General features: G+C 34.8%; 3 protein-coding genes across 4 annotated transcripts; 2 read left to right on the top strand and 1 right to left on the bottom strand.

The window, feature by feature from the left end:
- Positions 1 to 2: 2 nt before the first annotated feature.
- On the bottom strand, positions 3 to 5763 carry LOC143472538 (sodium-dependent phosphate transport protein 2B-like). Its single transcript, XM_076969984.1, has 9 exons — positions 5623 to 5763; positions 3280 to 3426; positions 3048 to 3194; positions 2723 to 2834; positions 2459 to 2618; positions 2234 to 2338; positions 1987 to 2149; positions 1434 to 1640; positions 3 to 1334 (listed from the first exon to the last, which is right to left on the bottom strand). The coding sequence occupies exons 1-9, from the start codon at positions 5681 to 5683 to the stop codon at positions 655 to 657; spliced, it is 1782 nt and encodes a 593-aa protein (XP_076826099.1). The 5' UTR covers positions 5684 to 5763; the 3' UTR covers positions 3 to 654.
- A 685-nt stretch (positions 5764 to 6448) lies between these two features.
- Positions 6449 to 17398, top strand: LOC143472554 (sorting nexin-17-like). 2 transcript variants are annotated; one of them, XM_076969987.1, is made up of 15 exons: positions 6449 to 6585; positions 12489 to 12563; positions 12681 to 12798; positions 12906 to 12970; positions 13151 to 13261; positions 13785 to 13875; positions 14098 to 14258; positions 14364 to 14456; positions 14545 to 14669; positions 14777 to 14843; positions 15114 to 15242; positions 15364 to 15441; positions 15683 to 15772; positions 15910 to 15969; positions 16344 to 17398. In XM_076969987.1, the coding sequence occupies exons 1-15, from the start codon at positions 6541 to 6543 to the stop codon at positions 16500 to 16502; spliced, it is 1467 nt and encodes a 488-aa protein (XP_076826102.1). In that variant the 5' UTR covers positions 6449 to 6540; the 3' UTR covers positions 16503 to 17398. The 2 variants fall into 2 exon arrangements, with proteins under 2 accessions (XP_076826102.1, XP_076826101.1); XM_076969986.1 differs by lacking the exon at positions 6449 to 6585 and adding an exon at positions 8338 to 12256.
- A 1758-nt stretch (positions 17399 to 19156) lies between these two features.
- LOC143461276 (uncharacterized) lies at positions 19157 to 22186 on the top strand. Its single transcript, XM_076959137.1, has 6 exons — positions 19157 to 19373; positions 19750 to 19949; positions 20157 to 20371; positions 20482 to 20569; positions 20825 to 21008; positions 21893 to 22186. Exons 1-6 carry the CDS (start codon positions 19193 to 19195, stop codon positions 22066 to 22068), a joined length of 1044 nt encoding a protein of 347 aa, XP_076815252.1. The 5' UTR covers positions 19157 to 19192; the 3' UTR covers positions 22069 to 22186.
- The last annotated feature ends 434 nt before the right edge of the window (positions 22187 to 22620 follow it).

The following is a 22620-nucleotide window of genomic DNA, read 5'->3' as shown; positions in this document are numbered from 1 at the left end:
GCCAGCTTTTCTACAAGTTTATTAATCAGTTAGTTTATGTAGTTACAGCGGCGCAATATCCAACCATCGACATAACAACTACAAGGCAAGCTATTACGCAAGAATTTTGCCGTAAAAAGGAAAACAACAAATCAGTACATTTGAAGATCGCGATCCGTTGTTTCTCTGTTTCACTCTTTAGAACTATTTCTCAAAAAAGTAAATTTTTGCCTTTTGAAATAACCCTTGAACGACAAAAATAAGGCATCGGGTTAATGGAATCGTGCAAAACTCTGTTTGAAAGCGGACGATTTGTAAACCATTGCTTTAATGTGCAAAATATAGAAGTTACACGTCTGTTTTTTAATAACCTGTGTATGTATTTTTACTGTTTGAATATTAAAATCATCTACGTTTTGATTTAAGTCATATTATACAAGTTTGCAAAAAGGCAGCAAATTCTGGTTACTGTGAAAGTATAGACATGCAAAAACATAAGCCTGGCAATCTTCCTCTAATACACCTTGAATACTTTCTGCTTGGTTATTTTAAATGTGTAGCAGCGTTATAATGAGCTTGCAAAATGATAATTTACAAATTGCCTAATTCTTAATTGTTTTGGTGAAATGAAAGTTATTGGCGTTATGTTAGCAAACCATATATAAGCATAGTGTTTTAAACTTTCGTGTCACCGTTCTCGTATACAGGATTATCTCTTCCTTCCATCAGTTGCTCCTCCTTTCGATAGCAACATCTGCAGCATCGGCACCATCCAAAATACCTTTGGATGAAGCGATCCATGGGCTTGAATGAGTGCAAAAAGAGAGGAAGAAAATCCCATGTCCTTAGTTTAGCGGGTAGTAGAGAGGGTCGTTTGCGTTGTAGCACATTAATTACAATAATAAAGACAATAATAACGGCAGCGGTTATCAAAACTGTAGCCAGGAACCAGAGAGGGGCAAAAGAAAGGCCGAGGATTATCGCAGGGATAATGAAGAATAACGTAATAATATAAAACACCGAAAACCAACGATACTTAGCCGTTATATTACCTAGACCGGTGGCTGCTTCCAATGGAACCTTCCGCATAAATGGAAGAATATACCATATAATAAATCCGGAAACATTAAAGAAAAAGTGACAAAATGCAGTTTGCAAAGCATTTGAACTTCCAGTAGCAAGAGCAGCCAAAACTGCAGTGGTTGTTGTTCCCATATTAGCACCGACAGTAACTGCATACATACGTTTCAGCTTAACAACGTCTAATCCAACTAATGGTGTTAATGTAGAGGTTACCACCGAACTACTCTGTATAAGCATGGTCACACCTCCCCCAACAAGCACAGCAACGTAACCTGCAAAAGGGTAAATGCTAAAAATAAACAAAAAAGTCTGAACTGTTCAAGTTTACAGTCTGTTTTCACACGTAACCTCTCGTTTCCACGTTTACTTACTCGAAAGCCATCCAAATGGTTTTGGAAAGTTAGTATTAACAGCCTTTCGAATCACTTGTTTGAAGGCACCCTGCAACAAAGATGTTAGAATCTTCACCATTCCTAGCAAGCATCCAATCAGCACCACCAATGATATGATGAAAAGGATTGTTCCAACCGCAGCTTCCGACATACCGGTAGCGGCAAACAAAAAATCGCTTGTGTCGCCTAAATCAAAATCGTTTTTAACTTTACTTAAACACTGGTTAATTTTGCTGGCGATGTCAAAGACGCTTTAGTTTAATTAATTTTATTCATACATGGAAACTGTACATCGTCATCCCATAAAGCTAATACAGTACTTGTACACTCTGACAACACTTTTTACACTCCGTTAAAACATCAACAAAACATTTTCGTACAAGACGGCAATTGTCAATGCATTGCCGCGCATCATCCATAATCATTCTTTATATTTTCTTTTGCCAAAATAACGTTAGTTATTTGTCAAAACAACTTTGTTGTATACTGTACATGTTATAACATAACCCCTCCATAAGAAGTTCGATCTTACATTTTCTAATCCCGACTATTACAGTTCTATTCTCTGTTGTCACTTGTCCAGTGAAATTGGCGGCAACGGCAGTAGCTGTAACGGTATTATTTGATACAGCCATCGAAGAAGTTGTGTTGACGATAAATGTCTTATTCATTTCTTCGCTTCTTTCACACCATATCTAAATTGATTAATTTATTAAACAAAAAAATAATATGAGAAATAAACTATGTAAAACCAAACACAGATATGCAGCATAACCAACCGAAACCAAACTGTTGTCATCTTCAAGATATTGACCTCGTGAACTTCTTATTTGCACAGTTCTGTTAACATGAATGAGATGATCTACAATGGGCTCGGTAAGGGTCTGTCAGATTGGCAAAACATTTATTCGTTAAAATGACATTTGAATAACATCAGGATGTTTTACAACGAATCGCTTGCTTCAAAGCAGAATAGTTAACAGTGTGGCATTAGTAACTCGTACTCGAAGAAATCTTGGAGCCCCAGTTCCTTCAATTTTCCCGATTGAGGAAATAATTGCTTTGGTCAACGCCTCCAAGTAGCCAGTTGCTGCTTCTATGGGCAAAAAAACTGCAACCGACAAAATGTTGAAGCAGTCATGCACTGTTGCCCCAGCGAAAGCTCTGTTGTACAGGCAAAGCTTTAACTTTGTTATTTTGAAACGATACTTAAAAATGATTTTATGTAAGTTATGAAAATTTATTGTAAGCCTTGGTATGTCATTTACTTCCTAAATTGTTCTCTTTTCATGGAAAGCGTCAAAGCGACAGCTGTGTTAGTCACAGAAGTTCCAATGTTAGCCCCCATAACGATTGGTATAGCTTTTGCCACCGAAATAACTGCAAAAACAATGGTTATAGTAAATTGCTAAACTCGTTCGCACTGATATGCTGTAGGGTTGCCCAAATTATTCTAGATGAATTTTAAGAAACTTATATAATCACGAAGTAATATTACCGTGCCACAGTCAAATATTTAACGGTTATTTCTTACATTGTTTATCATCGGTGCTTTCTTATGAGTATATAACAATCTGTAATACAAATACTTACCCTCTGTTGCCACCATAGCAATGATGATTGACGTAGTTGTTGAAGAACTTTGAATGATTACGGTGACCAAGATGCCTATGATGAGACCGGTCGCAGGATTGCTCAAAAACACGTCACTTGTGAAAATATTTACAGCAACGCGTCCAGCTGTTCACAACATTCAAGGGCCATTATACTTTTTGTCTATACGTTTGGTTTTCGTATGGAGGAAAATATATATTATGGAACAAACCGAGAACATTCAATGCTTCTGCCATGAGCACTAATGAGCAAATGAACAAGTAAAGGCATATCAGTAACAAAATTGTCTTTGCAAGTCCGACCAAGACTGTTTTCAATTTTTCTTTAGTAGTTTTCTTCTTCCATGGAATATAGTTATCTTTAAAAATAAAATTTATGTATAACAAAATCACAGTTTGTTTACGCTGATACTCAAATATAGCTATTCATGCAAAATTGTTTTGATTTCAAACTTTTTGGAAGAACGCGTTAATAACTGCAGTATACAACACAAATCTACATAATTTGCATAAATAGCCCAAATTGTGCATCTTATAGCATGCAAAGCAGTACAACAAGTCACAAAATTCCGTTTTAGTGAATCACCGTTTTAAATAGAAGAGTATACTCGGCTTAGTGACTGTCAGAATTTTCGGTTCACTTCTTACCCTGGCTTGTTCTATTCATTTTATTATCTTAAGCTAAAGGACACCAATTTGCTGAAAAAGCAAAATTTTGCAGACCTACGTCTTGTAGATTATTACCGCAAAATTGCAATGTAAGCAAAACGGGTATTGCTGAAAAAAACTCCTTTCATTGATCGCCATTCAATAGTTCTATATATAGTCTATGCCTAATGCTAAAAAGCCATTTTATATAAAAATGACACACCGGTTACCTTACAAAATCAAAACTAGCTATATGTGGTTGTTATTATGGCAGTAAAAATCTTGAATTTAATTTATATTTCAAGGTTTTATATCCTATAATACGTTTGCCAAAACAGAAGTAGCCTACTGTATATTTACATTTTACTGCAAAAGTTTTTTAGGTCTGATGTAATTTCTGGCATAAAAAAGGAATAAATAACGATCATATGCTACATACTAAATTGTTCTGGTTTTTAATGAAAGCTTTGTTTATATATTTTATGGTATTTTTTGTAGACAGTATTTAGTGCTCAATATCTCATAACTAAACAATACGACGACACGACTCTGCGATTAATCACAGGTCACCGAAAAGCTCTATATAGATCAAGATCGACTTTTGCATTTGTTCGGTCTTCCGAGAAGACTAGATTTTGTGGCTCGCAAGTAAACTAAAGGCTATTACTTGCCCGTCGGGCAAGTAGCCTAACTTTTTTGCCTTTCAGCTTATTATGTTTTCAAACAGGGGGCATGGCTTCGTTGGATATAGCGAGCAAATTAACTACAAGGCTCAACGACTAAGTCGGCAAATGTGATATCTTTTGTTGGCCAAATCTTGGCGTCAAGCCAGTGTTTTTGTCCCCACGCAATATCGGAATCAACGTAGAAGCATGAAGACCAATGTCGCTTTGTTTCATGAAATTCTACATTTGCTCTTGTAGACTATTGATGATGAAAAGTTTAGAAAAGAGTCCTTTGGATAACTTATTAATACATTGAATGCAGGTTACAAATGGATATTTGACCATTATTCGAAACACAGTTTGCACTGTTTTTCACCGCAATTTTGTGTCGTGTGGGAATGGTATATTGGATCAAAATGTTCAGATGTTGTGATTAAGCGGTATATGGCACATCGGTGGATTGGAGAATGGCCAAAACCTTGAGGCATTTTAAGCAGGCATTACAGAAATTTGACATACATTTATGACAACTAAACAGTTTTTTGCCCAACGGCAAATTTTGTTTTGAAATGACTGATAAATTTAGTAAGAAAGCAATTGAAAAGAAGTTCGAATTCCACATTTAATTACAGGTATTGTTTGAGGTCAGTAAAGATAAAAGGTCAATCATAAAGCAGCTTGCCAGTAACAAACAAACACTTTTTGCTGAATTAACACGTTTTATTACTGACATGATTCATAGATGCGAACTAAATAATGATGTTAACTTATTTTGCAAACGATTTAGCACAAAAAATAAACTTCACTTGTTTATGGACAAATCCTTTTTGCTCACTGCTTAGTTTGACCACCATCTAAGTTCTCGAATTTTTAATTTACACCATTGACTGTCAGTTTGTTGGAAAAATACTTTGGGAATACAATTATTCAAGTCTAGAGAGCAATATTATACTTTTCGTTATAAAAGTCAATCATTCGGAGAGTCATTTTGTAAACACAACAAAGCATTATTCAGCATTAGATATGAGTGTAACAAGAAATTTCTCTTAAAAGTGAATGAGTTTACGGTAATATTAATTTTACCACTGCATCACAAAATAAATGTAAGAATGAATGTGGCAAGTCAAACTTAATGCAGATAAATTAAGTCTTAAAACCATAGGCAATAAGCCTGGGGAAATGAAAAAGAAACCATTAAAAGTTTCCGCTGCTCTAGATTTCTATTTTGTTGCCAACACTCACCATCATGAGTTTCCCAAGCTTTGTCCTCTGCGGTTACCGATGCCACGCTCTCCTGTTCCATGGCTGCAGCTTTGGTTAGTTAACGTGTAAAACTTCTGCTATACAATTATTTCAAATCTGCGTCCGACTGAAAACTTACTTATTACGTTTTGACAATAATAACAATAATTTTAAAATAATATAATTTATGCAATAGGCTTATCGTGAAAGTTGGTAATATTATTGATTTATGATTTCATGAAGTGTTGTCAGGTGAGAACACTTATGGTAATTTTGCATTCTACAAATTACGCTATATTTTATCGCTTCTCAAATAACAAGTAACATCGTTTATACCATAGGCAGCTGATTCGCATTGTATTGATAAGATTTAAATATCTTCACACTACCTTTTATGCTGGGACTCGTTTTTATATCATTAACAGAAAAATAACATCCACATTGGGCTACGTTCAAAAGAAATGGCTTTAAATAAGTCCATCAAAGCAATAAGTTTTTCTATCTTTTCTGCATACTTAATTTTACGGTCTTAATCTTATTCCATTCAGTTATAATCTCATTTCAATAGTTTTATATCTCTTCCTATGTGCTGATTTTATTACCTTAAGGAAAATAATGTGGGCTTCTGTTTACTTTTTTGTTTTGAAGGGTAATAATAATTATCTGCGTTCTGAACTCTTTGTCTCTAGCTTACATAGGCCGCTCAGTGCCAATGCGATAAAGGCCGTCATGCTTCATTTAGAGAAAAAAAAGTACTATTTTACATAGGCCTACTTAGAAAAAAAGCAAAACGGAAATGTCGCGCTTACTGAAGAAACTTGTCGATAATTTTCTTTGCAATGTTCCATCTGGAATTAATGCTGTGCTCAATACAATATACGTCTTGATCCGTCTACCTGATTCGCGAAGACAACTTAGATGCAGTTCACAAACGTCAACACAAGATCTCTAGTGTATATACAGGTACCAATGTCTTAATCCTAACCCAATCCTACATTAATCCAAATTAACGTACCTAGTTTTATATAGGAATCCTTACCAAATATATTTTTGGCAATTTTTTTAATTTTTTTTACCGCTGCTGCTCAAACTAATCCCAAACCATCAGAATTGAAACATATTAAAATTGTCGACACGTAATATTTAAAGTGTTACTTTGCTAACTTTTGTGTTGTGGAATTATTCCGGTATAGGTAAATTTAACCTTTCCCGTACGTGCAACAACGCAAATCCCCCATGTCCAGGCCTGTCTAACCCCTTGTCACGCTAGGGGACTAACGCTTTCTGCAAAAAAATTGCTGTTTCAGCAAAAGTTTCTGTGGTAAATGTTAAGAAACAGCTAAAGCGGTTTTCAAAACAAGTACCAGAACCGCGCCAGATAATTTCGCTTATGTGGCGTTTTTTTGGATTTATGCAGACTAACAGGAAAAAGATTTTGCCTTTGATGAATTCTGCGTATTTTTTTGGTTCATTAAACAAGTTTTTAATGGCTGATTTTAAGATTCCTCGTGACGATGGTAACTTGTGCAATTAACAAAACTAACATTCTTTTAAACCGGCGCAAAGGGCATATTCACGAATGTGACTTAGAGAAGGAGATCGATCCTCCTGTTGTTAGAGAAGTTCCCATAAAATTGGTCTGTTTCAATTAATTTATACTATTCACTTATATACTAAAAGGTTTGATTTTATTCCCATTCGGCAGTTTCTTGATTACAACTTTGGTTTTCGGCGTTTGCTCATGCAAAAACATGGCGTTTATTCGCGCTTTGGTTGCTTATAAGTTACCTATTCCCTGAATTTATTTGTTATAGTTATAATAGTGATGATAATTTTATGGTGTCGTGTTCGATTAAACTCTCTTTAATTTAAACAATAGCTGTATAATACAATTCTTTGTGTTTTTTTACATAAGCTAGGCCTATTACATATAAGATTAACATAGTAAGCTTATTACTGTTACTACAATGCAAATTTTAGTCCAATTTAAACTTAGCATCTCAGCCTCTATGTCGCGTAAACAATAAACTCTATTGACATATTCCACGTTCTCTCTGTTGATTAATTACTTCTGCTTTGTGATGGCGTGCAATCAGTTACATTTATCAATTTGCCCTAAGGTTGTTTTCTTATCAATAGTCAAACACAAGTTTTGTTCCTCTTTTTACTGTTATTCCGTTTGCCTTTTACTTGCCGTAACGAGTCAGCTGCTTTCTTTATTGATCATTCAATTAAGCTGTTTTTTTTTCGTCAAAAGCGCGGCGGAGAAGAAAAAATCAAGCCAGTTGTTTTTGGCATGCCCTAATACGGATGCACACTAATACGGAGTTTACAACGAGATTAGCACCATACTCTTCGCTCTCAAGGTCAACGGTGAAAAATGAATAACTTAATACAAAAATTAGAACATAGAATTCAGTAATAGCTTTTTATGAGATAGCTTTTTATGTAATAGCTTTTATCAACATAAATTTTGGCTTAGTTCACTATTACAACAGAAAAATCACTACAAACGAACAATTCTAACCGAAAATTAGAGCGGCGCATGTCAAACAGCTACAGGCAAGGCTTATAGCCAGAGGTGGGCAGTCATTACTTTGAAAGTACCGTCGATAACGGTACGGGTACTTGGCAAAAAAATGTACTGACGGTTTCGGTATTCGGTACTATTTTAAAAAAGTAGTTCGGTATATTGTCGGTTCCGGTACCGGTACTTTTTTTGTAAAAGACGCTGCTGCAAATGCAATTTTTTCAGCTATTATGCACCAGGTAAAGGTTACTCCAGATCAAAACATATGCGATGTTAATCACTTGTAATTTTACTTGACATTTCTGGATTAAAAAAGGTTAACAGATGCTAAAACTGGTATTAAGGCTTAATTAACATGTATTTTTGAAAACATACTTGTTAAAATTTTGAAATTATCACGAGAAAAGTACCGAGTACCGGGACCGACTGAAATTTCTTGAAAAAAGGAATTCGGTACAGAGATTCGGTACTTTTTGCAAAAAGTACCGACGTTACCGGTATCGATACTGAAAAAGTATTCCGTTACAGTAATTCGGTTTTGTAAACCATTGTAAACCAGTAAACCATTTTGAATTCGTTCATAATCATTAACCGATGCAAAGGATCTATTCCAAAAAGATACAATAGAACCCTTTACTCATACTAACCTAACGTCTTATAGCACAATTCTATTATTGCTATCTTGTATGTTTTAAGCCCTTGGGCTTTGCCACTCTTCCTACTCGTTAATTGTTCGTGAGCATGTGTTTAATTGTGCTGTATAACTACAACGGTTAGTATCATTTGCTTCGCACAGATAATGGCGAAAAATAAACAATACAATTCAGACTATGAAAAAAAGAAAGAAAGTCTTTCTCAGAATGGTCGGAAAAAGCTCCACCAATTACCAATCTTGCTCGCCTAGGTGTTCAAAATCACTCGAGCAGAAAAAGGAAAATATCCAAGTGGTCCAAACGATCCAAACGGTCAAAGTGCTTTAAGAGTTGCTTTTTTATCTATTCTGAGCAATGTTAATACAATAGCCCAAAATCTCTGTTATCGTATGGTATTGATATTTATTTTTCGTCATCGTCAGTGGGAGAACAGAAAATAAAATGTTAACCATTATACAGTAGAAACATCACAGTTCAGCCAGCAGACAATGGTGGGAAAAAGTAGTAAGCCCAAGGGCTTAAAACGTGCAAGAATGATGTTAACATATGATAAATTCGATCAATGGTTAACATGACCACTAAACCCAACGTGCAAATAGGCCTACCAATAAACAAACGAAAAAAAGCAAATGTTACAGTTAAATTTGGTCAATGATGCAATGTGGTAATTGAAAGCTGACAGTAGAAATACGCATAAGTAACACGGTAACAACAACACACAATGAGTTGGTTAAGATTAGTGCAGCTGGATGGTGAAAAGAAACCCGCTTTAGGTCTGCTAGCCATTAATTTTTGTCTTCAGTACCGTGCTTGTGTTATTATTCCATCTGTTATTACATTCGGGCTGTAAAAACAGATAACAAATGAAACTGTAAGTAATAGCCTATAATAAAATAAATTAAATTTCAGTACTCAGTATAGGCTTTTTGAAAATCAAACGTTTGAAGCTATTTTTCACATTTTTTGTTAATGTTAGCCTATGACGAAGGTAGGTCGTTGTTGCGTGCTGTTACGATGCGGCGTTGTTGACTCCTTGTCTCATAAGGTTGCTATTTCTGTTCTCTGTGTCCTTCGCTCATATATTAAAATAAATGAACACGAGGTTCTGAGTTTAACCTTTACTCAATCTTGCGTCCTGTGCACAAGCGGTGCAAAACGGAAAAAGTCGGTAAAACGAACTAGCAGTGCTTAAATCAACATGTGCTGGGAGCATTGTGAGGGCGAAAGCCAGCGACAAAAAAACAAAACACCCAACGGCCGCTACATACATTTGTTTAAATTCTATAATATTGTAAACTAAATCTACCTTCAAGAAACCTAACCCAAAATTGCTAAAACCAACGTTTTGCATGCCCATTTTCCTATCCCAGGGATTCTTAAGTTGGGGTAAATGGAAAAGCTTTAAAGACCTACTCACTGCTGCAAAATAGTCACTTTCAATTATAATTAGATGGAATAAGTTTTGCAGCAGCTTGCGGTTGAAAACTGTAATAATGCACAAAGGTTATAAAAATGTATTCATCCATGCTGGATAGCCATTTTAGATAAAATGGAGTGTAACTGTTATATTTATTCCAACTCCAAAGGGCCTCTATATTTTCAATACATGTGATTTTAGGTCTGTAAAAAAAATTCAATAGCCTGGTAAATTTTTATTGAATAATAATACATCCATCGGCCTTTCAATAGTAGGACAATTTATTTAGATTTTAGGAGATGAGTGAGGATTTATTGCTGAGTTTATGTCATATTAACGCTAGAACTCCAGCAATCTCGATTTCAACATTTTTATAAGTTCAATATGCAATTTTTAACAATTGCTATTTGCTCGCGATTCTCAGATTTTACGCTGTCGAACAAATTTCTGTTCAGTTTAGTTTCAGCTCAATAATTAGGATATAAAATTTACGTAGCAAGTTTTTTTGAGTTATACCTAGAACTCCGAAGGTGTCGATTTCGACATTAGTGTTTCAGTTGCATGACAGTTATCCTATCAACAGCTAATATTTTCCACATCAGAGCTGGTGTTTGCCCTTCTATACGCCGAAGAGCAGGTGTTAGCTCATACGAATGTTGGAAGCTCTTCATCGGTAATAACATACTGAAATTCATTACTATACACACCAACCTAGAAGCAAGTAAAACCAATCCCAGTTTTAGCCTTACAATGGACATGCTAGAGACTTTCATTACACTTCAGTACGCCAGAGGAATTTATGGAAAGCACCACTCTGTACATTTCCTGTGGAATAAAACATATGGACCAAGCATATTCCACGAAGCCATGCCTAGAGACAATTTCTTTGAAATCAACAAGTTTATTAGGTTTATAATAAGGATAGACAAGGCAAAGGCTCACAGAGGACACTTTTTTACACATTCGTGAAATTTTTGAAACATTTGTGGCCAATTGCTTATTCAACTATATCCCAGAATGGAGCCTAACAATTGATGAGCAATTATTTCTTATGAAAAACAGGCGCCGTATATTGTCTATGTGCCTAATATACCAGATTAATTTGGAATGAAGTTTTGGATATTGACAGAAGTTGGTTCAAAGTATGTCTACAACATTTTTCCATACCTCGGAGCCCTGGAGAAAGAACAAAGAAATGGCAAACCGCTAGCTGAAGATGTTGTCACGAGGCTTACAAATAACACCCATGATAAGCGAGGCTACAACGTAATGACAGAAAACTTCTTTACAAATATACGGCTGGCTAGTAACAGCAAAGGACTCACAGAACAGATGACAAAAAGCGACCGTTAAGTAAACAGCAGCAAGTTCTACGTCCACCAAATCGAACACGATTCTGAATTATACTCACAATTTATCACGAAATTTGTTATTTTTATGGATCTGAATCTTACGAACAGACTGGGGCCAAAACCTTTATTTTGCATCTATAGTAAAAAACTACCAGCAAAACATTTAAGTTTTCAATTGTATGACTGACTGTAAAAACACGGGAATGTCAGGGAATTTTTAGTTTTATTTGTATATATATGTTGATTTTTGTATAGACTACCAAAACCAACTAAGTGACAAGTTTAGCCATGATTCCCCTAATCTAATTATTTTGAAAAAGTGAAATGAGATTCACCAGATTTGGATTTACGCAAATCTCAAAACCTATTTATGTGTTCTCACAAATCTGAATCTTCTTCAGTTAGGCACAGCCTCGTTTGAAACTTGAAAGTAATACAATTTTTTTTTTCTAGTTTGATAATATCAGATTTTATGTTTCTTAATACTAGGCATTTGTAAGAGCAGTGTTGTTTGCAGTGCTAAAATATGTAACGTAATGGAAGAGCAATAAGTTTGGATTTGGAAACATATAGCCTATTTTTTTTTCTATAAGGTAAATAGATTAAAACTTTACTAAACAGCATGCATTTTTCAATCCCTGACACTCAAGAACTGAAAAATGAATCTGGCACAACTTACAAGGTTACATATGCTTTTCACAATTTTTTAAAATATGGTAATGTTTTATTTTGCTCTGTATTTTATACTCATGAATACAGATAATTGGGCATTGTGATGGCTGTTGGTAGTAAATCTTAGTTAGTTGAGTTTAAAAACACAGATCTGGACTAATTGTTAATTCTTTCTATGCAAATGTATATCATCTTAAACCTAAATAATTGATTGTTACTCTCGGTCTGATTAATATTTGTAGGCATTCAACTTGTATGTCAATGGAGGTCTGCATTGTGTTGTGCGATACAGCCAGTTGCATGCTCTCAACGAGCAGGTAAGTGTGTCGATTGTTTCCGGCAAAGTAGTATAACATAATATTTGTGTGGCATTGGATCAAACTCAAGGATTTGTAACATTTGGTGTAATAATAAGAGCCATTTACAACATTTAGCTGAAGCAAGAGTGTGGAATGGCTAACATCCCTCCCTTTCCACCAAAACATTTTTTTTCATTGAAAGGCATAGATCTAGAAGATAGAAAATTAAAGCTTGAAAAATATATTCAGGAAGGTACTTTTAATTACACTGCAAGTAGTTTTAAATCTCAGTAACTTTCGTTACAATTCTAATGGACATGTGATGACTCCAACCAATTTCTTTCAATTTTCATTTTATAGTAAGCCAGGATTCAAATTTGTCTTCCAGTGAAAGCTTTGTCACATTTCTTTGTCGTGCACAACAGGTATGCTATTACTGATTGCATAGGCTATGACAAATTTACTCGTATATTACTTATATAGACCTAGCTGGTTTAAGCTGAAGTTGCAGCTTCGTGATAAATATTTTAATTCAATGATGTTTCACAAACACGGTATAAATAAACCACCTGATTGTATTGCATGTAATGCACTTTTACTTTTAGGAAACACAGCAGGAAGAATCAATTCCAGTATCTTTTGAAGTATCCTTGATGAATGGTTCTAAGCTTAAAGTGAATATTAACTCCACTGATAAAACAGACGACGTACTTGAGGTTTGTATGTGATATAATTTAAATAATGAAATCAAACTTTAGAACTCTTTCATTCATGACATGCATATTGCTATGTAATAGGCTGGTGTTCTTTAACTGGTGAAAAACAACTTTCAGTTGAAATGTTCAGGTTATTCTGCTAGCACTTAAGCATGCTGCTTATTCAAGAATTATCATCCATGTGTTGTGTTTTTATTACCTTGCCATTGACAACGTTTTGTGTTTTTGTCAAAATCTGTGGTATTGCATTTTTATATGTTTGAGCAAGATACATTCAATGAGCCTTTAGCCATTGGCTCTAACAATCAATTACTGTAGCTTTTTTATTTTATCGTAACGTTATTGATGTCAAATACTATTTGCTTTTAGGTTGTAAAATTTACTGCAACTGATTTTAAAAGTTAACTTATAACTGCATTAAAAGGTCTAGCTTATTTTCACTCAGTTGGATTATTAAAACGTTTGTGTGTGTATATCCTCTTCCTCCCTTGTAATAAATTTATTTGTTGTTGAATTTTACCAGAATGTGATGTCAGTGATGGGCTTATCCGAAGAACTCACTTATTATTTTGGGCTGTTTTTAATTAAGGGTGACTTGGACGGCAATTATTCAGGTCCCAACTGGATTATTTTAATGTTGTTTTAGTGTCTTTGGAAATATATGAGAAACATCTCTCACTTTTTATTTTAATTCAATTTACCGTTATGTAAAATAGAAGTATAGGCCCAACTAGCGAATGTACATACTATGCCATCATGAACTTAATAAATATGTTTACTATAATCATCGGACATTTAGTACTTTATGCTATTATAAATTTTATTTTATTATACAGTCGTTCGCAAATTGCAAGAGTTTGAATGTCCATACATATCACTGAAAAGTCTGCAAGATAGACGTTCCTACAAAGTTCTTGTTAGGAAAACTTACTGGGACCAAAGCATTGATGAAACAGTTGCAAAGAATCATATTGGTCTAAACCTTCTTGTAGTACAGGTATAAACTGTAGTATATCGCATTAACCTTTATGTGATATGAATTTGGAGATATTGCTGCGATAAATTCAGACATTACATTTTTGTCTTGGGTATAATTTTTTAGGCACAAAGTGATGTTGCCACGGGGTGGACAAAGTGTCCTGATGAGGCAAAACAAAGATTGAAAAGATTGTATAACAAAGGTTCAAAATTGGAGGTTGATCTTCTGTCCTCTTAATTAAACCAGAAAACTCTGCGGTACTGTACCAATTTTTGTATGTTTAAAAATTTGTATATTTTTGCAGTGCCTCCATTTGTGTCAAACATTGCAAAACTATGGCTACCTTCAGTTTCATCCTTGCCTTACTGATTTTCCAAGTCAAGGTAGCCGAGCTGTTATCAGTGCTGGAAATTATGAATTAAAGTTTAGGTGAATGATTTTGTTTGTTAAAAAGTACCACCATTATATAGTCCAGTATTCTTGTTTTCTACAAACGCTGTGCATTGGCTACATGAATTTACATATTCTTTTTATAGAATTCTGTCAAACAACAACGAAACTAAAGAGAAAGCTTTTTTAGTAACAAGGATAAAATGCTGGAAGGTAATGTATAATATAACTGTTATGTAACTGTACTTCTGCTGGTTTCATCAATAAACAAGTAAATTGTTGCATCTATTTGCGGTGTCTTTAACAGTGATAACTGTACAGTAGTACCAGCAGGAATATGTAAAATAATTCAGATTTTACCAGAAAATGCTCAAAACTAGAGCATGAAACGGCAGTGTAGTGCCAACTGCTAACCTAACGGTAACACTGCTAAAAGCTACCTAACATTCATACTGTTTGATTATATTATTGCTTTATTTTCAGATATCATCTCATATTAATCATGGCCTGAAAAGTTCTAGTGAAAAGTCTGATAACCCACTTTTGCAGTTAAATTTCGAGTATTTAGTAAGCAAGGGCAATCTGCGCTGGGTTAGCTTGCTTAGTGACCAGGTAATAAGTGATGTTGAGTCTACCTGCTTTCTATACATACGTAGTATTATCTTCAAGTGATTTAGAATCTATTTTTTATTGTACAGCTAACTAAATCTGTTACTACAGTACTATGTTTTAGGCAATCGTGATAAGCATGTGCATCAAGTCTATGGTGGATGAACTCATAAGAAAAAGAAAAGGAGAACGCATACGAAAGGTAACTGTTACCAGTTGTACAGTGTACCATGTCTGCAGCCAGCCGATTGCTTTATTCGAAATACCTATATTTTCATTAATTATAATTAATTATTATTGACCTCAATCGTAATCGCCGAACGAATTGGAAGACTATGTTATAGCCATATTACGTTAGATACGCGATATTGCGGAAAAAATGCAATCTATCGTACATGCAGTGTCACCACACTTGATAATGTGTAGCGAACTTTGTTTTTCAGCCCGCAGATCGAGATTCTACTGGCGTGCGACCAACCTACAAACCTCGTGATAAAACAACAGAAGCCTTGTTTGATGCCACAGACGTAGAGGTGCGTATGACATGTGTTAGCATAAACGAAAGTAATTTTGAACGTTCTTGTCAAGCGCTGTACACTTACCGTCCACTTTGAGCTGTTTATAACTGCGTGATAAACATTTAGTTTTAAATGGACGTTTACGTTTTCAGATTGAAAGCACTGATATTTCTGGAATTCAAAAAGCAAAAGAGTCTGTGAAGAAGATTTCCGTGAGTTTTCCAACTATGTTAGATGCATTCATCTCTATTGTTGATTTTTTGCTGCGAAAACATTGTCTACATTTTACGCTATAGTATATGTTGTATTATATTGATAAAATAATTTAATTCATCAATCAACGATTGCCAGTAGACGTTTTATAATCTTGCATTGTGAAACACTTACTGCAGCAGTTGTAACGTATATCAACTAACGTATACGATGACTTGAATGCGTATTGTTATTTTACTTTTCCCCAATCAATGAACATTGGAATCAACAAACAACATGGAAAAATTAAAAAATGGCAACTTGTTAAACAAAATAGCTCTGTATTAAATTTCAAATAATTGAGTTTGCATAAACTTTGTTTTTTTCCAAACAGGAAAAGCTCTCCAGCGTGTCAATAATGCCCAAAACTTCCTCATCCACGGAGGTTCAACCTCCTCTCAACGAGATTAGTCAGGATAGCACTTTGGCGACACCTGTCGTTTCCATGACAACGGGAAGATCATTTGAGGGGATCGGTGATGAAGATTTGTAGATCTGTTTCAAAGTAAAACATTCCCGCGTTATGCACGGGAATGTTTTCTCAATCCTGTTTATTTGTTTTACATATATCTGCACTGTTTAACGTCATGGTGCAATCTTCTTTTTTCTTTTTAAATTGCCTATATGTCCTATTTTTGCAATTGTGCGCAATTTTTTTCTTCATACATGCACCACACATCAGTATGTTAAGCATGCAAAAACTCAATTTGCGTTGCTTTCCGTATATCTTTTTTATTAATGTACTGTATTTCCTTTTCAATATCTTGTTTTTATCCTGTTACTTCTTTTAATGGTCTATTCATTTTCTTCCCCAGTATTAATGCAAACTTAAATACTTAACCATCGTGTTTGTGCATTCGACTTACTACGTTGTTTTTGCTAACTTGTGACTTCAGCAAATGACTTGCCTTTTAAGGGAATTGTGCCCAGTAAATATACTTTCGTTCAACATACGTTGATACGAGCCCGATCTTTATATCAGTAAATTCTCTGTAAATATTCATACAGGTAAATGTATTCTATTGTGCCTTAAATTAAGCGCATTTGCTCTTCATTTTAGTTTCGTTTTCTTTCTCAAGCGTTTCTTAGTGATAAGAAATACTCGACATTGGTAATCAACGGATTCCTATATAAAATACGTAAATTGTGGATATATTCACCCGCCCATTTTTTTTCTATTGAAGCATATTCTTCTATATATAACACTGATGCCTTCTCGTGTATTTTGCCAGCATGTCTGATAAGTGTGCCTTGATTATGTTCGATTGAAATCATCATTGTCATGAATGACCAAAATTATTCCTATGAACGTCAGCAGTGACAGCAATAAAACTGGAACTGAATTATCCCCTTTGATAGTAAGAGCAATAAATTTGGAAATTTCTATTATCTCTGTAATTCTTTCTTCGATTTCAGCAATCTTGCGTTTACGTTAAAGATAACTTGGTCAGATAACAGGTTATACATATGTGGCCAAAAAAAATACTTGAAACTCGTGTTGTTTTCCTCAGCCTACTACAGTATAGTCTAAATGCAGGTTAATGACATGTTGCAAGCATGACTATAATAGTGCCCCATCAGATCGGTTGCTTTTGCGATGCCAACGCGCCTTGCTCTTTTGTTAAATTACAATTTACGAGATGCGCTATGAGGTCTGGTCGAAAACGAGTTAAAATATATAGGAATAAAATTGAAAGTTGATGAATATTTTTTTGGCCCTTTATAGTATTTTTTAAAGAATGAAGTAGATTTAACAAAACATAGCATTTACCGCTCTAGGAAATTTCAAACGTGTTAAATAAAGCGCAAAAAGATTAGTGAAACTGAGCCCCTAGCCGGGATAGCAAAGTTGAAATATTTTTCATACGCACTGTTTCATCAACTTTATCTGCAAATTAGAGTCGTAAATGAATAAACAAAAACATAAAGAGCAGGCCTCGTCAGCTTCACGCCGGTCTTCACAACAGTTTTGCACGAAGTTCAGAGAGGCTAGTAAGTGTTGCCAACAAAACTTTTGAAGTAAGCTACTAAAAATCTATGCAGAATTTACTTACATATTAGCTGTATAATGAGTATATATATTATTTAAACAATTTAAAGGTACTGTATATCATAAAACTATAGCTTTAGGAAAACGTACTGTAATTGGGACAACGACCGGCATAAATTAAAAACCAAAGTTGCAAGGTAAGTTATAACGGGTTTGGCAGCCAGTTGGCACTTTATACTGCGCACTACATCCTATATCCAGCTTTATCCAGTGCCGAACATACTTTGCATGACCTGTTTTGCACAACGACATCATAATATAGCTTGTTTCTGTCGAGTTATGGATTTAATAGTTAAATAAAAAAGTTAAATTAAAAGTTAAATAAAAAAGTTTCTGTTGAGTTATGGATTTAATTTCATGGTTGCTGCAATCTTAGCCTAAATTAAAAATAATCAAAAAAGGAAAAGGACGTTGCTGGAAGACGACAAGCATTGAAACTGTAAATTGTAAAGAGCACAATTAATAAATTTAACCTTAAACCGTATTGCTAAAAATATGTAGAAGTGTACAACTTTACATGAATGATAGGACATAATAACTCGTCTCAGTGAAGCAAAATGATATAGTTTTAATCTGTCGGCTGCATATGAATATTTGTAAAGTTTATTCGTGAGTTTGAAGTTTGCAATTTGATCATACGTTTTCTCTTTATTTAAGATTATTGGTTGTCTAATGATTGTTGTTGATCTTTTGGTAACTGAGTGTTGAAGTTATTTGTAAGTTTAATTATAATTTACAGTTATATCATCTAACAAGGTTCACCTGCTGCGCGCCATTTTCACGCAAAGGCAGTTTACGTGCAGTGCTGTATCACCAGGTAGGCAATGACGGAAAAAAGGTTTGGGACGCAACCTGAAACTTCAGTGAACACTTCCCATTTCTTCAGCCAGTACCCTGGCTAGTATATAAGAACGTCAGCAAAGAACCGCAGGGAAAATGTAACCAAAATTGAAGCGGTTAAAACCTAACGTAGGTGTTAAATGAATATTGTTTTACATATTAAAGTATTTAGGTTAGTTTAGAAATTTTGTACAATATATAGTAAATTTAGTAATTCTACTTTGTAATAAATACATGCATGTACCAAACAGGTATGACAAAACCGTTGTTTTTACTTATTTAAACAAATTCAAATGAGTAAGTTAACTGGATCAAAAGGCGACATTTGCAATGGCAATGTATCTGGAATGACGCAGGACTTAAACGAAACACAAACACCGTCCAGTTCTTTGACCAGTTTACAACTTTCGAGAAAAAGGAGGCGACAAGCAAAGTTACGAGAACAAGCAAGAGGATTTTATGGCAATACTCCAGGTATAAGTACAAACTTACTCCCGATCAGTTTCAAGGGTATGATATAAGATAATATACAGTAGTAATATTTTAATTGCAATAAGAAATAATCTTAACATTTTTCTTATTTATTTTTGTTTTAGTTTGCTTTCCTTTACTTGGTTATTGATCAATTGAAAACGGCATGTTTTTTTATTAACATATTTTATTAAACATAAAATCAAAAGATTTATAAGAAAATCACTGTGACTAATACCCTTGTTTACATGGTAATAACAAGGGCTACATGCTTTTTCACATTATAATGAAATACTGCTGCTAATTTTGTCTGTTCTATGTACGCCGTACGGCCCTCTTTTCCCACAGCATACTTACATAAGAGAATTTCTACAAGCAGATATCCCACCGTTAGCTTTTGATTTCTCACATCGCATGCTGCCAATCGAAGACAGCGATATTATGGATCCTGGATCATCTTCATGTCGTAACAATGTCGTTGAATCTTTGTCGAAGCGAAGAGAGGCAAACGCCAGGGAGCGATTACGGGTGCGAAATTTGAATTCAGGATTTGCAAAACTTCGAAGAATTCTGCCGACAGTAGGTTATTTAAACACGAGTGCGCATTTATATGATAGTCTTTTTAGTACAGAGCATAAAGAAAATGGTTTAAAGATGCAATCTGTCTGTGTACCTATAATTTAATTTAATATACAACTAACACATGTAGGTACTATAATTAAGTGATTAGTTTAATGACTTCAATGTCGATTTTTTTTAGTGTTAATGTAATATCGTAATGAATAGGTGCCACCAAACAGAAAACCAAGCAAAGTAGACACACTGCAAGGAGCAATAGATTACATACATCAACTAGAACATCTTTTGGAAGCTACTGGTGGCATTCCTGACATCGAATGTATGGCCGCAAATGGTCATTCGCATTCCCGCCAATCTGTGACCGAATGTCCGTTCGTATTTGACCTTGAAGACAGGTTGAAAGTTCCAATTACGCATAAAAGGTTTGTACTAAGTTATTTTAAAGTCGGTAAGCAAGATTATTTGACAAAAAATAAAAGAAACGAAAAAGCATGTAGTGGTGCATTGTACAATGTTTTATGACTTTATTTAGATTTCATGTTAACCGACGATGCACTAAACCGAAAACGAAATCGACAGAAAATTACAGCAATCCATGTCATTTCTCCTCACAAGAACAGGTATATGAAATCTATTGTTGACGGAGAAACGTCTCCCTTTAATCATCCGTCTAATCCTGTACGGTTACTTCGCCAATCACAGACAAACGTCGAGACTAACTGTCTGCCAAATCAACATCCTAAAATAACATAAATACTGAAGGTTAAACTTACGACAACAACAATTGTCTTGTACTGGAAGCATTGGCAGCATATCAAGTGCTTTTTCCTCGCTGACATATAGCAGTTCAATTTCAAACTTCCCATTTCCTTTAGAGTCTTCCTGCCGGCTACTCTTGCAAGTTTTCCGAGTCATACTCCTCCGATTTTGGTCGGCAGCATTCTCCTCAAGGATCCAACAACATTTTGTCATCTGAGCAATATACAATATACAACCCAGAAAGTTGTTCAATGTGGATGACGTATCCTGAAAAAGAAGGATCGCGGCTGTCAGGCACAGGTATGTTTTTTCGAATTATACCGCCTGTCGCTATAAATCCACTATTGTACATGGGGTTGGGTGTTGCGGTCAAGTTGTTGATTCGTTGGTACTTTTGCCATCCAAATTGACACCTGCATCAGACACAAGAGATTCGGCCTTTAAATAATTATATGCTTGGATGTCTAACCTTATATAAACAATTGCACAAGCGTACTTCATATAGATATATTCGATAAACCGTGTGTATTTTTAAGTTATACAAAAATAACACTTTGCCTCAGTTTCTGTAAAACATTTATACATATGAATTTATAATATAACCTATATGAGTAAATATATGTGTCTTATTTTAACAATACAAAAAACAAGACTTTTACAACATACTAACTTTTAAAAAAGCGTTGCAAATAAAACGATAAACCTTTCTCCATTGATTACGTATAAGTATTGAAATAAGTTGTGTGGTCTTAACGGAAACTGTGACAATGGAAGGTTGAATTCGAGATATATCTAACTCTTATTACGCTTGCGGTCAAATTAAATTACGTCATCAAGTGATATCATGACCGTTATCATTTCACCTCATGCTTTGAGTTCAAATGAACCGTGCAGCCGAGAAGTGATTAGCATGTCATGTTTCGCTACTCCAATAAAACAAACCCTTTTGACTTGTTTAACGCAGTCGCTTGAACTTTGTTTACCCATTTTGATAGTTTTTGATTTTCATTGTAACGTGTCTTTTTCGTGATATCGTTTCAATATACATTGGCAGTTGGCACCAAAAGTGTGTAAATTATATTACATACTAATTTAAAACGGAAATGTCGAATTCTAATTTTTATATTTATCAAGGCAAAACAGTTTTGATCAGACAGCGGCTAATTGTTTTTTATTATATTTAGAAGAAAACTATCTTGCCCCTGAAGCCCATCAGGAAACTGTCGTGGATTTAAGCACAACTGGTAGCAGCCTTGAAAGCATCTCGCCTAAACACACAATGGCAAATATTTCCAACGCACCATACCTAAGAACCGTATACGCCATAAATTCTAACGAGAGTTGTTCTATAAATGCCTAATGTTTGTATTATTATATGCATTTGTTTTCAATGAAAAACTGCCGCATTTCTTATGGTGTTACTTTGTATTGTATTGCTCTATTAACTATTGTAATATTAAATTTTAAGCTACAGTGTCGATACACTATGTAAATATGTCATTTCGGCATTCTTGCTGTTCCATTAATTGTGTGTGAAAATCGAATAGGCACCAGCAATCGACCGAAGGGATATCGGGTTTCGATCGGAGTGCTGCCCGATCCTACACACTGCCAACCAGCGAGACCGCTTCCGACGCAAACACAAAGGTCCTTGACGAATTGGGATGCAGCTAATACCGCTTTAAATCAAACCCTGCAAATATTTTACTAATTTCCAATGCAAGGTTCCCACAAGGCACTTCTCTTTCGCACGAGAACAAGTTAAATAGGAGTTTCAGTTCAAACTATCCAAGCGTCAAAGAAGTCCCTTAAATCTTGAAACAAAATTACGGAGTTGCGTTCTTTCAAAAGCTAATGGTATGATCGCCTAATCACAAATCAACCTTAGGTGAAATGCATACAGGGAACTGTT

Source organism: Clavelina lepadiformis, chromosome 1 (genome assembly GCF_947623445.1).
Source record: "Clavelina lepadiformis chromosome 1, kaClaLepa1.1, whole genome shotgun sequence".
NCBI lineage: Eukaryota > Metazoa > Chordata > Ascidiacea > Aplousobranchia > Clavelinidae > Clavelina > Clavelina lepadiformis.
The sequence above is the reverse complement of the archived record's forward strand: the minus strand, read 5'-3'. Positions and strand labels throughout refer to the sequence as shown.

What these genes read in the sequence shown, in the direction of transcription:
- LOC143472538 (XM_076969984.1), bottom strand. Translation starts at nt 5,683, where the DNA reads ATGGAACAGGAGAGCGTGGCATCGGTAACCGCAGAGGACAAAGCTTGG. An exon ending in GGGCTCCAAGATTTCTTCGA is followed by an intron (nt 2,339 to 2,458) that starts GTACGAGTTACT and finishes CCAATCTGACAG; the next exon opens with ACCCTTACCGAGCCCATTGT. An exon ending in ATGACAACAGTTTGGTTTCG is followed by an intron (nt 2,150 to 2,233) that starts GTTGGTTATGCT and finishes TAATCAATTTAG; the next exon opens with ATATGGTGTGAAAGAAGCGA.
- LOC143461276 (XM_076959137.1), top strand. Translation starts at nt 19,193, where the DNA reads ATGAGTAAGTTAACTGGATCAAAAGGCGACATTTGCAATGGCAATGTA. An exon ending in GTTCCAATTACGCATAAAAG is followed by an intron (nt 20,372 to 20,481) that starts GTTTGTACTAAG and finishes GACTTTATTTAG; the next exon opens with ATTTCATGTTAACCGACGAT. An exon ending in ATCGCGGCTGTCAGGCACAG is followed by an intron (nt 21,009 to 21,892) that starts GTATGTTTTTTC and finishes TATTATATTTAG; the next exon opens with AAGAAAACTATCTTGCCCCT.
- LOC143472554 (XM_076969986.1), top strand. Translation starts at nt 12,197, where the DNA reads ATGCATTTTTCAATCCCTGACACTCAAGAACTGAAAAATGAATCTGGC. An exon ending in AATCTGGCACAACTTACAAG is followed by an intron (nt 12,257 to 12,488) that starts GTTACATATGCT and finishes TAATATTTGTAG; the next exon opens with GCATTCAACTTGTATGTCAA. An exon ending in CAAGGATAAAATGCTGGAAG is followed by an intron (nt 14,844 to 15,113) that starts GTAATGTATAAT and finishes CTTTATTTTCAG; the next exon opens with ATATCATCTCATATTAATCA.